Source organism: Anolis carolinensis, chromosome 1 (assembly GCF_035594765.1).
Source record: "Anolis carolinensis isolate JA03-04 chromosome 1, rAnoCar3.1.pri, whole genome shotgun sequence".
Taxonomy (NCBI): Eukaryota; Metazoa; Chordata; class Lepidosauria; order Squamata; family Dactyloidae; genus Anolis; species Anolis carolinensis.
In genome coordinates, this window is record NC_085841.1 from 155,294,581 (window position 1) to 155,307,165 (window position 12,585).

A 12,585-nucleotide genomic window follows, 5' to 3' on the forward strand; every position below is an offset into this window, starting at 1 on the left:
CTGCACTGCGCCTGCGTCCTGGCTCGAGACGAAGTCGAAGGGGAGCACGGACGTGTTGGTCGGTCTAGAGTTCGAAAGGGTGGGACGGGGCGGAGTTTCCTTTTCCTCACTTTGAGGAAGCAACAACATGCCGAAGCAGCGCCCCTCGCCCACGAAGCTCCCCACGAAGAAGGGTGACTGCAGCCAGTGGGTGATGGTGGTCCCAGGTAAAGCAACCCGCCTCTCCTCCTCGCTCCCCCTCCCTTCTTTCCTTCCAAAAAGGGCGGGAAAAGACTCCTATGTTGTTGCATTAACACTAGAGCAGCCCTGGGCAAACTTCGGCCCTCCAGGTGTTTTGGACTTCAACTTTCACCATTCCTAACAGCCGGCAGGGAGTTGGAGTTTTGCTGAAGCCCCTTCCACAGCTGAATAAAATCCCACATTACCTACTTTGATGACTGGCTTGACCTTGAAGGAACTGGGGGCGGCGACGGCCGACAGAGAGCTCTGGCGTGGACTGGTCCATAAGGTCACGAAGAGTCGGAAACAACTATGCGACTGAGAGAGAGACGTGCTTTGAACTGGAATATATGGCAGTGTGGACTCCGATAACCCAGTTCAAAGTACGGATTTTTGGATTTGCTGTTTTGATATTCTGGATTATATATGGCTGTGTGGAAGGGTCCTGGATCTTTAGCCTTCTCTGCCAAAGAGTGTTGGTTCCCAGGAATCCATAGTATTGAGCCAAGGCAGTTAAAGGGGTAAATAAAGGTAAAGGTTTTCACCTGACATTAAGTCTAGTCATATCCAACTCGGGGTTGGTGCTCATCTCCATTTCTAAGCTGAAGAGCTGGCATTTTCCATAGACACCTCCAAGGTCATGTGGCCAGCATGCCTGCATGGAGCACCGTTACTTTCCCACAGGAGCAATACCTATTGATCTTCTCACATTTGCATGTTTTTGAACTTCTAGGTTAGCAGAAGCTGGGGCTAACAATGGGAGCTCACCCTGCTCTCTGGATTCAAACCGCTGCCTTTTTGGTCAGCAAGTTTAGCAGCTCAGCGGATTAACCCACTGCACCACCGGTGGGCTGATTAAAGCAGTGCCAAACTGCATTAATTCTACAATGTAACTGCACTTTTCGCCAGGGAGTTTGGCAGCCATAGGTTACAGGGATCCAAGTCCAAAAGTTACACTAAGGGCCCTTCCACACAGCCATATGACCCAGAATATCAAGACAATATCAGCTTTGAACTGGGTTATCTGAGTCCACACTGCCATATAACCCAGTTCAATATGGATTTTATACTGTTGTGTGGAAGGGGTCTATGTGACACGATTTTTGTTTGTGGGTTATAAATTTCATTTTCTCATTGTCTCTTATCATAAAAGCATGGGAAAAGTGGATTCAACTGCAACACATTTTGCTAGTTTTTTAATGAATTTCATCAAGTCTCAACTAATTTAACATAGTTTGTGGCAGCCACCAAAACTAAGTTTCTGGAGAATAAGAACTATGTTGTCTAAGGCTTTCATGGCCAGAATCACTGGGTTGCTGTAAGTTTTTCAGGCTGTATGTGCCAGAAGCATTTTCTCTTGACATTTTGCCTGCATCTATAGCAGGCATCCTCAGAGGTTGTGAGGTCTGTTGGAAACTAGACAAGTGGGGTTTATATATCTGTGGAATGTCCAGGGTGGGAGAAATAACTCTTCTCTGCTTGAGGCAATTCCAGACATGAAACAATCAAGGCCAGCTAACACTTCCCGCAGGCAGGAAGCAGCCAGGCTTTGAAAATGCAAAGGCATTAAATGCTAATCAGTGTAGCCAATTGCAATATTCACACTTGCCATAAGTAGACAGGAGTTCTTTCTCCCACCCTGGACATTCCACTGATAAATAAACCCCAGTTGCCTAGTTTGTAACAGACCTCACAACCTCTGAGAATGCATGCCATAGATGTGGGTGAAACGTCAGGAGAGAATGCTTCTGGAACATGGCCATACAGCCCGGAAAACTCACAGCAACCCAGAATAACTACTTTCAAAGTACGTACTGCACAATTAAACAGGAAATTGCACTTTTAAACCAGGAACAGATTTTTTGTCAAATTTTGTTACTTAATGTTATCTTTTTGGGTTGTGTTAGTTTTCAAGTCAATTATTGGCAACCCCATAAATAGGTTTTCTTAGGCAAGGAATACCCAGATGTGGTCTCCAGTTTGTTCCTCCAAAATATTTACTGTCCATTTAATGCAGCTAGATTTCCCTATGAGCAGATCCCCCTGTGTTTTCATAGTAAATACCCTCCAAAAAGCAGAAGTTGTCTCTGATTTACTTTCCAGATCTCTGACAGACTTTTTATTTAATTAATGTCCTGTACTTTTGCCTCCCTAAATATCATTCAGCAAGGCCAGCTGTAATAAAACAAGAAAGTGCACAACTAGATTGAAAACACAATTAAAGTGCATTAATAGATTATTTTCAAAGGAGTAGGTAAATGAGTGGCTGCGTGCTATTTCACAGGTAAAATCTACATTGCCATACAATCCAGATGATCAAAGCAGATAATCCACATTATCTGCAAGGAACTAGATTATATGAGTCTACACTGCCATATAATCCAATTCAAAGCAGATAATCTGGATTTTATATGGCAGTGTAGAAGGGGCCTATGTGTCATTTTTGGCTGTCAGGTTTTAGGGCGGCACCTCCCTTGTGACAAAAGACAACAGCAGTCTGATACATCAATTCTGTATCTGCAGTAGGTGATAAGTAATTGAAAAGTGTGGAAGGAGCAGGGAAATGATTTGTCAGAACTAGTCCTGGCAATCTTTCATTGAGTATTACAGAAACTGAAGACTTTTGTTTGTGAAGGCAGAAATGAAACTGAAAGTCACTTCTTGAACTCTTCTGTGTCTCAACATTTATGAAGTTACTGTAATCATAAAATCAAAGCAACTCGTATTACATACTGGATGAAATCCAAAGTGGGAAACCTGAAGGCTCTCCAGATGATCTATGATTGTATTTCCCAGTAGTCCATTTTCTTATAGAGTGGTCTATAAGCAGAAGCAAAAACAAATAAATATATGGTAATTGATGAGTGAACAGCACAGAGGCACCAAGGCAGAATTCTGTCCTTCTCTCTCCTCCTTCAGCTACACTTGTACATCCCTCTAATTGTCATTTCCTTCCCCCTTTCTCATTTCTTCTCATTCCCATTCTATCTACCTTTGAGTACAGATTGTACTGCTTCAAAATCCAGGTGAGAAAATACTAGTCATGAATGTTTTCCCTTTTAAAGTACTGTATAATGGCACATATATCCATGGAATGGTAAATGGAGCACCTTTGGTCAATTCTGGCCAAGCCTGTTTCCTTCCAGATTACACAACATCTCTATATTTTAAAAATCCTGCACTGATGATGTGAAATGGTTTAGAGATATTCCAGGGACCTCCCCTAGTTTGCTTCTCTTTGCAGGTCCCTCCACCTCATTCTCTCTTTATTATTCCCTCCCTCCACCTGTGGGAACTAAATATTCTAAAGGCACCATGTCCCATCTGATCTTCAGAAGTAAGCAAGGTCAGGCCTGGTTAGTACTTGGTTAGGAGACATCAAGGAATATTAGGCGATGCAGGTTGTAGTTCTGAGAAAGGGACTAGCAAAACCACTTTTGAATGTTCCTTGCCTAAGAAAAACCTTATGAAATTAATGGTGATCACTATAAGTTCACTTTATTCTACTTTCCTCCAAATTTTGATTCCTAGCTTTGGATCTGGACTCAACTAATCAGTTGCAGTGGTCCTGCCAGGCTGCCTGAGCTTTGTGATGGAACTTCGAATCTTGTAAGAAATCTGGTGGCTCCATTGAGGTAGCATGAGTTTGACGGGAATGACTGAGCAACTCTTTATGGCTGAAAAGAAGAGCAAGGACTCTATGGATCTCCTAAGAGCATTTCTGATTTCCTATGGGTCACTAGGCAAACCTAGTCTTTGTTATTAAAATGCATTTTAAAAACCTGTGTAGGATGTCTCTCACATTAGAATTTAACATTTTTCAGAATCAGTGACTGACCTCCCGAAGAAACCAAATTCTGGGCCTCTGTTTACAAGACTCTGTAATCCAAGCACAGGCAAGTCCAAAGTCATGATATATTATTTTAAATTCCTCCAATGAATTCCCAGTTTTTAAGCTTGAAAATTGTTTTTTAAAAGATGAATGCTGATTTAAGGATTTAAGTCTTTTCTCTTTTAAAAAGACCCCATATAAATAATGCCACCGACTTCAGCCCCCTGCCTTGCAGGAAAGCACATTCGAATCACTCCCAACAGATGACCCTCCAGTCTCTGCTTAAAAACCTCCACAGAAAGACTCCACCATATTCTGCACAGTGTTTTACTGTTTTAATTGGGTATGATATTGGTTTTTAAGTGTGTTTTACGATTGTTGGTTTTTACTATATTTTGTATTATATTTGGCAGTAAACTTGCCATTATGTAAGACCGCTCTGGGTCCCCCTGGGGGAAAAGAGCGGTATACAAATTAATTAAATAAATAAATATTCTACTGCTGAACAGCTCTTACTGTCAGGAAATTCCTCCTAATGGCTAGATGAAATCTTTTTTTCCTGCAATTTGAATCCATTGCTTCATATCCTAGTCTTAAGAGCAGCTTAAAACAAGCTTGCCCCTCCTCAATGTCACTTCATTTCAACCTCTTCTTCAAGCTGAACATACCCAGCTCCCTAAGCCACTCCTCATAGGGTTTGGTTTCCAGATCTTTTGCTATTTTGGCTGTCCTTCTTGAACACATTCAGATTTGTCATTATCCTTCTTGAATGTGGTGCCCAGACCTGGATACAGTGTTATTCTAGAAGAGGTCTGACTGAAGCAGAATAGAGTGATATTATTACTCCCCTCAGTCTAGAAGACACTGTGATCCTGTTGATTTGAGCCCATGTTTTGCTTGTGGCCTACTAAGACTCTTAAATCTTTGTCCCATGGATTGTTTTCAAGTCAGAGGTCACCCGTCCTATATCTGTGTACTGTATTCCAATCGCTGCTTTCCATAAGTTTTCCATTTGATGGCCAGACCTAAAGAGCTATGTGTCTTTAACATGTTTGGAGTTACTGGTGATTCAGTCTTATCTATTTTCCTTTTTTCAGTTTTGTTGTTCATGTATGCTCAATAAGAGATTTTGGAAATAGCTGGTTCTTGCCTTGCCTGTTGTCAGAAGGTGTACATTGCCACAGTAGGATTAGCTAAAGTACACTTCCATTTTCCAGCTCAAGTAAAAAAAGGCTGCTACAACTTGACACCAAAATCCTTTGTTTCTGTACCCTTTGCTGTCTGAATTGAGACTCTCCCCTTATCTTCTTTGTCTGCATTGTTTTAAATGGAAGGAACCAGTGAAAGCAAATCCTGATTTGTGTTCTGGTTTCTCTAGCAGGGCAGGCAGCCCTATATTTGTTCAGTAGTGATTCTCGGCAGCTATTTGAATTAAAAGCCTTTCACGAAGAATACCGGTCCTGGTTTATAGGTCAGGCTGTTCAACAAGGTGAGTAAAATGCCATACTTTTCATTCGTTCCACCTTTAACTGTTCTTCAATTGCATTTTCTTTCACTCAGTGGGTTTTAGTTTGATCTTCAAAGGAACAACGTAGCCCTTGGAAGGTAGGGTTCAGAACATAACGTCATTCCTTTGAAATAAAGACTAAAGTCCAGAGTAGATTCACAGCCCTACTGAACATGGAAGCCACAGACTGATGTTTCTTCAGCTTCTCACCATGGCACAGAAAGAGAAATGGCTCTGTATTAAGTTAATAAAACTTGTCTGTATAAAAACAGTGAGACTTAGTCATGACTAGCTTTTCACATTGCTGTCAGTGGGACTCCAAGTGCCACTAAATCCATCTGAATCTGTCACACATTTTTATTTTTTGAATGGTTTTGATTGACACAGTTCTCTGGGTTTTATCCTTTTCACAGTTTCTTGAACATTATGATAAAATGCTGAGCAGAATTTCAGCGCAAGATCTCCAGTTGCCAAGTGGATTGCCCAGAGGGACACTGTCTCTGTTGACAACACTTTGAAGAGACACATTTGTTCTAAATAATAAATAATACATACTTTATTTATAAATCCCCCTCTCTCCCTGAGGGGACTCAGGGTGGTTTACATACAAAAAGGCAAACATTTAATGCTGAAGTTTCACAGAAATCAACATAATAACATCAAAAACTTATAACTAATGAGAAAATAAAAATTAGAAATAGGATAATAAAAACAAATATGAAGATTTAGATAAAACATGATTACATTAATTACACTGAAAAACATGTGCCGATTAGACGATTAAGATTTATAAAAAGTGTCTAATTCTATTCAAATATTCTCATCCTGCCTCACAGTCAGGCTTATATAAGGGAGAGTTATTGGTGTAATGATTTGGGCATTGGTCTACAACTCTGGAGACAAGGGTTCAATTTCCTATGAAAACTCACTGGATGACCCTGGGCATATCACACACACTCAGCCCTCAGAAAACACTGTGCTAGATTCACTTTAAGATTGTCATAAGTCCGAAACATTTTGAAGGCACACAACAACAACAAAAGAGAGAGTGAAGGTGGATGTAAACTGGCATTTCTGCCTTTACCCCTTTATTCATGCAAGAATTCTATTTATACCAGAAATGAAAATAAAAGAATGATAGGGAAAGTGGGACTTCTCCAGTTATTGTATCATAATTTAAGGATATGATGCCTTAATGCCTAGCTCCTTGTGAAATATTAAGGCATTGTTTTTGTCCACCATCTGCTGATTTTTATGTGTATAAAACATGCTTGATTAGTTTGCAGAATTTAAATTGGCAGTATTTGGGTAAAGGAGATCTCCTTATTTTTAAAACTTAATGTACTTGTTTAGTTAACATACATACAATAGGATTGAAACCCCATAATCTTGTCTGAGCCATTGCAGTGTTCATTGCTAAATTGTAAGTCAGTAACTGAGGATGACATAGTAAATACTATAGTCAGTGCCCAGTCTTGATGATGCATTTTATTATTCTGTCTTCAGATGGACGCCTGTTCTTTGCTACACCAATGGATCCGTTATTTCTTGTACTTGTCTACCTTATCAAATCAGAGAAAGAGGTAGGTAACTAGAATGTTGAAAGAAAGGTGGCATTCTATCTTCTGTTAGTTCAGAGTTTGTGCCATGTTTGAAGTAGACCATACATTTTTGTAGTAGACCACACCTTTGAAGTAGACCACACATGAGTCCCCATGGGGAGATAGGACAGGATATAAATGATGATGATGATGATGATGATGATGATGATGATGATGATGATGATGATTTATAGCTGGAAGAGTTATCATGGGGAAAAGGTGTCTGAACTGAAGCTTTATTACCAATTCTTGTTTCCACAAGCCACAGTTTTCAAAATCCAGTTGTTAACTCTACAGACAGGTCTATGTATCCATTCTAATGCAAGGGTTCTTTGATTATCAGGTATTTAATTACAGTCTTTAGAAAAGCACAAATAATTTGTATAGTGATTTCCCTATGTGAAGGATATTTCACATGTGTTATTATGGCAGCAATCCATATAAAAATCTAATAATTCATACAGAAGGAATCAGTTATGTTCAGGATGAAGACCAGTAATTTGAAACTTGATTCTAATAAGATGGAGGTTCAGCAATAAGTGTTTATGCCAGAGACCATGTTTGTGCTGTGTGTTTATGCTAGCTGGTCAGACAGATTTCAATATCAACTAACTTTTGAAAAGAATTTATACTTTATTTTTTGTAAATCCAAAGCTGCTAATGGCTTGTGCACCACTATATAATTTGTTATTAGTGTTTGGGCAACCCAGTATGCTAGAATTAATGCAGTTTCACACCACATTATCTGCTATGAAGTTCCAGTTTGTCAGCTTTTTGGTAAAGAAGGCTGAAGACCTTGTAAAACTTCAATTTCTGTAATTGAATAGCATTGAGTCATAGCTGTTAAAGTGGTGGCAATTTGTATTAATTCTACAGTGTAGGTTCGCCCTTAGTTTAAAAATTCTGTTTTGTCAACAGTTGTTTGAATCACTTTGATTATTTACTTCTTCTTTTCTCCTCCATTATAGCATGGAAAGTTCCAGCCGCTAGATCAAATTTTGGTAGATGAAGAATTCCCTTCCTGTTCGATGTTGCTACAGTGCACAAGTACATCACGCACAATTCACCATATAGTAGAAGAAAAAGGTAAAATATCTGAGAAGTAGACTTAACAAGTTGCATTAAATGCATGTACTGTGTTAGCTGGTTATGTTTAGCTGGAAGAAGCCTCTACTGGGTCTCACAAAGTATTCAGAGAATAAAAGAAATGGGTACAAAACCCCCAGTGGGCCATTTGCTGTGCTGTTTGGGGGGCATTCAACCCCTAGAGCAGATATAGAATTGAGCATTGGGGAATGTCAAGGAGAGAAGCAAAAATGGGCATCTCCTTTGTTCTATCACAGAGAAATGTACATGTGTGAATGGTCTTGGCAGCCGCTTATATTAGACACTTGTCTAACACCTGCATTTCAATGTTTTATTTTGTGGCTTGCAAATACAAACCAAACTTAATATGACTTCTCTTTTTTCAATCTCAGAAATCGGTGGCAAGAAATTTTATAAATTTAGTGAGGAGAAAACACTAAAGTGGCTAAAGAAGAAGGTATCTTTTTTCTTCTGTTTGAGTTTCAACTCTCAAACATTTATTGCTACAGTTCTGCATGTGGTGTGCTATGTAACCTTCTTTTCCCAACCTGGCCCCTTTTAGATGATTTGTTTAAACTTCCATGGCACTTGAAGGCCTACCAGAGTAGGAAAAGTTGTTAATTGTGTGATAGCTTGCCCTTAATTAAAATGTCAAGGTATACAATGCAAATGGAAGAATATGGCTCACTCACCTTGAGTCCTGTGCTGAGAGAGACAGGCAATAGGTTAAATAAATAATAGAAGTGAACATAAAATAAGAAATACTGCAGATCACTAAGAAACTTCCTTCTCCTATAAGTGTCATTTGAATCTACAGTAGAATTTCAGACAAACAGACGTCACTACCAGAATTCTATCAAATTTATATATTGAAGGTTCTGTTACTGCTTTTGAGATAATTCCCTTTTACCCCCCCCCCTTTTCCCTTAAAAGATTGAACACAGTCTTGTACTAGATCAACTACTCAGGGTGCACCTACACTGTAAAATTAATGCAGTTTGGCACTGCTTTGACTGCCATTGTTTAGTGCTATGGAATCCTGGGATTTGTAGGTTTTGGCCTCCTTTTTGGCAGAGGAGGCTAAAAACTGCAGATTCCTGGGGACAGAGGTGCCATTTGGAGGGCTCACTGTAATTAATTAAATTATAGCTACATGAACAAAACAAATATTTGCCAGGAACATACTTGTTCAGGCTCTTTTTCTAACAGCCATGTTTAAATGAGCAGAAATATTGTAAGAACATAGTTTTATTCTTGTGCAATCAATCCACATTTGATTCACAGAAAGTTAGTCAAACAAATTGTTTATCTCCCTTGCCAGTATGATAAAGATATAGGTTAGATTTCAAGTATTATTGAAATTTTATTCAGAGCTTACATTTTAAAACTTTGGTTGTGAGGATGCAACTTCAATGAACCATAGTAGTGATACGAGATTTCTCTTTGACCAGGTCGACCAGACTGTGAAAGTATTAAAGTGCCACGATGTGCGTGTGGATGCAAGAGTTCAAACTGCAACATTTATCAGTGGAAAACAATTCACTGATGCGACGGAAGGTATGGGAATTGAATTAACTTAGAGAGAAATTTGTAGCGTAAAATATAAATATTGGCATTTTATTTATTAAAATGGTGTTCCATTTTCAAACCCCTCTCCTTTTATCGTGGTTCCTCCCCGCCCCCCCGCCCCCCCTTATAGGGACATTGTCATCTTAATCAGTTGTGGCCAGCAGTGGGTGGAGCTATTGTGTCTGTCCATATTTGTAGCCTTCCAAAAAATCCCCTGGTCGCCTGTTATCTTCCACAAAACACCCACACCCAATGTTTTACCTTAATAATAATAATAACAACAACAATACACTTTATTTATATTCTGCTCTTCTCCCCTTAGTTCAAAACATGGCAGCCAGATTGGTCACCAGTGCATATAGGAATGACCATATTATATCTATATTAAAATCACTCCACTAGCTGCTACTTCATTTCCAGGCAAAGAACAAAGTCTTGGTTCTTAGCTATGGTTGTTACTCTACTTGGTTCGGGTCCACGTTGCCTACGAGTTCCCTCCTTCCATATAATTTGCCTCATACATGCAGATCCTCTGGGAGATGTTTACCCTAATCAGCCAAGACTAGACTGGCAATAGTCATCCAGAAGGTATTTTCTTCAGCTGCCTCTAGATTGTGGAATGGCCTGCCAGAAGATTCAAAACAGCTGAATACTCTGTCTGAGGCCCCTTCCACGCAGCTGAATAAAATCCCACATTTTCTGCTTTGAACTGGAATATATGGCAGTGTGGACTCAGATAACCCAGTTCAAAGCAGATATTGTCGAATTTTCTGCCTTGATATTCTGGTTTATATGGCTGTGTGGAAGGGCCCTGAATGTAAAACTGCACAACACTAATTTCTTCTGGCAGGACTATCTAGATTATTTTAAATGATTAAATTTAAACTATAATTTTTTACAAATTGGTCTGATTTTTTTTAAATTGAAGCTGGGTATTTTAACTGATGCTATATGTTTACTTTAATCTGTTGTTGTGCCCTGCCTTGATCTATGGAGTGAGACACTGAGAAATAATAATAATAATAACAATAATAATAATAATAATAATAATATATTAATAATAGAAGAGGACTGATTCATCTAGAATAGCATGCATTTGGTTGATATTAGAGAAATTTGAATAACATATGGTATTCATTGCATTTTTTGTGTCAGATGACTATATTCGCTATGCCCATGGCTTAATATCAGAATACATTAATGAAGACCTAAGTACTGCACTAGCAAAATACTTACGGTAAGTGTGAGAAATATATACCAGCTTTCTGCTCTGCAGGAGAATTTTCCAGATGTGGTTGTTGCAAAGGCATAAAAAGTATAGTTTACATCAAGATGAATTATCTCCCCTTCTACCCATCCACTTTCCCCAGCCCCCTTTTTATTGTAGAAATTTGGAAGACCCTGCTAAACTGGATGGCCTGTTTGAGAGTGCATTGATGAGGAATCTTCTAAAAAAGGAGTGAAAGCTGGGACCACATCTACACTACCATATAAAATCCAGATTATCTTATTTGAACTGGATTATATGGCAGTGTAGACTCATAATCCAGTTCAAAGCAGATAATGTGGATTATCTTCTTTGATAATCTGGATTATATGGCATTGTAGAAGGGGCATGAGTGAAATGAAGGATTCAATGAAAGTAGGCACAGACTCTTGCTGCAGGTTGAACTCCCACTCATTGAAGCTGGCTTCATCCACTTCGGGTGGGGGACGTGACGGGACGGGACTTCTTGGTGCCCTCCCTTCAGTAGGGCCCAACAACTTTCTGGAGGAACTCCAGTGGAGGAAAGCTGGAAGACAAGGAGTTAGGAAGTCAGCCGTTTAAGCTCATTTCTGCCTAATTTTCTTTAGATCCCTCTCTGAATCCTGTGCTTTTACTCTTGTTATTCCTTGGGAAGAAAGCTCAATCTTTCCCATTACACAATGGAGACTTAAGATTGATGCAGACTCAAGGTAATACCAAAATATTAATAAACCCAAATGTCAAGTCATTACAATATATGATGAAAGTATTCTGATGACAGAATTATGCTTGGGTAGTGGCTGGGTAACCCAGTCTGAAAGGTTCAATGAAACAATATTTTTTCTAATTGAAGTGGCTACATTTATTTGCAATGTAGTTCATCATCTCTTATTCGTTCTTTCCAATCTGAGTGATTTGTTGTAAGTGCCGATGTGCTGCACCATATTGTATATTGTATAAATTGGTCAAGTTTTGAATAATAATAATAATACTTTATTTATATCCGGCCCTATCTCCCCATGGGGACTCGTGTATGTTAAGACCATGCGCAATATTCAAAAGGCGAGTTGGCATTTCTGGTGTCTTTTGGAGCAGTCAAATTGCCCTGTTGTGTGGGTGGGGGAAGTAGAAGTCCAGGAAACCTATAGGATTTGAAGGCTCGAAAAACAACATTTTTTAAAAAATAATTTTTATTAAGCAACACTGGAAAAGAAAAGAAAAAAAGGAAAAGGGGGAATATTGGAAGAAGATACAATACCTTTTTCTTTTTTTAAAAACTAATTATATAAAATATTAGATTAATCTAAAAAACGGAGTGTGAATGAAGGGAATGGAAAAGAAAAAAAGAAGAGAAAAAAGGAGGGAAAGACAAATGAGATCTTTCAGACAGGGGTAATTGCTGACTTCCAATCTCTTCCTCTTGGGATAAGTCCTTAGTAGTCTGCTTTTTTTCTTAACCCACTTTACAATTTGTCTTCATTCAAATGAACATTTTCCTGTTTTCTAAGTTTATATAGTCTTTAAA

General features: G+C 38.9%; 1 protein-coding gene across 4 annotated transcripts in view; it reads left to right on the top strand.

Moving 5' to 3' along the window:
• Positions 1–12,585, top strand: part of rnaseh2b (ribonuclease H2 subunit B) — a 21,741-nt gene continuing 9,156 nt past the window's right edge. For 2 of the 4 annotated variants that reach the window (XR_001730744.2, XM_016996418.2), the window contains exons 1-8: positions 1–206; positions 4,044–4,115; positions 5,430–5,540; positions 7,065–7,141; positions 8,128–8,245; positions 8,638–8,702; positions 9,697–9,802; positions 10,970–11,051. Coding sequence is in view for 3 of the 4 variants with exons in the window: in XM_016996418.2 (XP_016851907.1) it covers positions 128–206; positions 4,044–4,115; positions 5,430–5,540; positions 7,065–7,141; positions 8,128–8,245; positions 8,638–8,702; positions 9,697–9,802; positions 10,970–11,051 (710 nt within the window). In the remaining variant the exon portion in view is untranslated. The remainder of the gene's footprint in view (positions 207–4,043; positions 4,116–5,429; positions 5,541–7,064; positions 7,142–8,127; positions 8,246–8,637; positions 8,703–9,696; positions 9,803–10,969; positions 11,052–12,585) is intronic. The other 2 variants (XM_016996416.2, XM_003215376.4) reach the window with 2 other exon arrangements.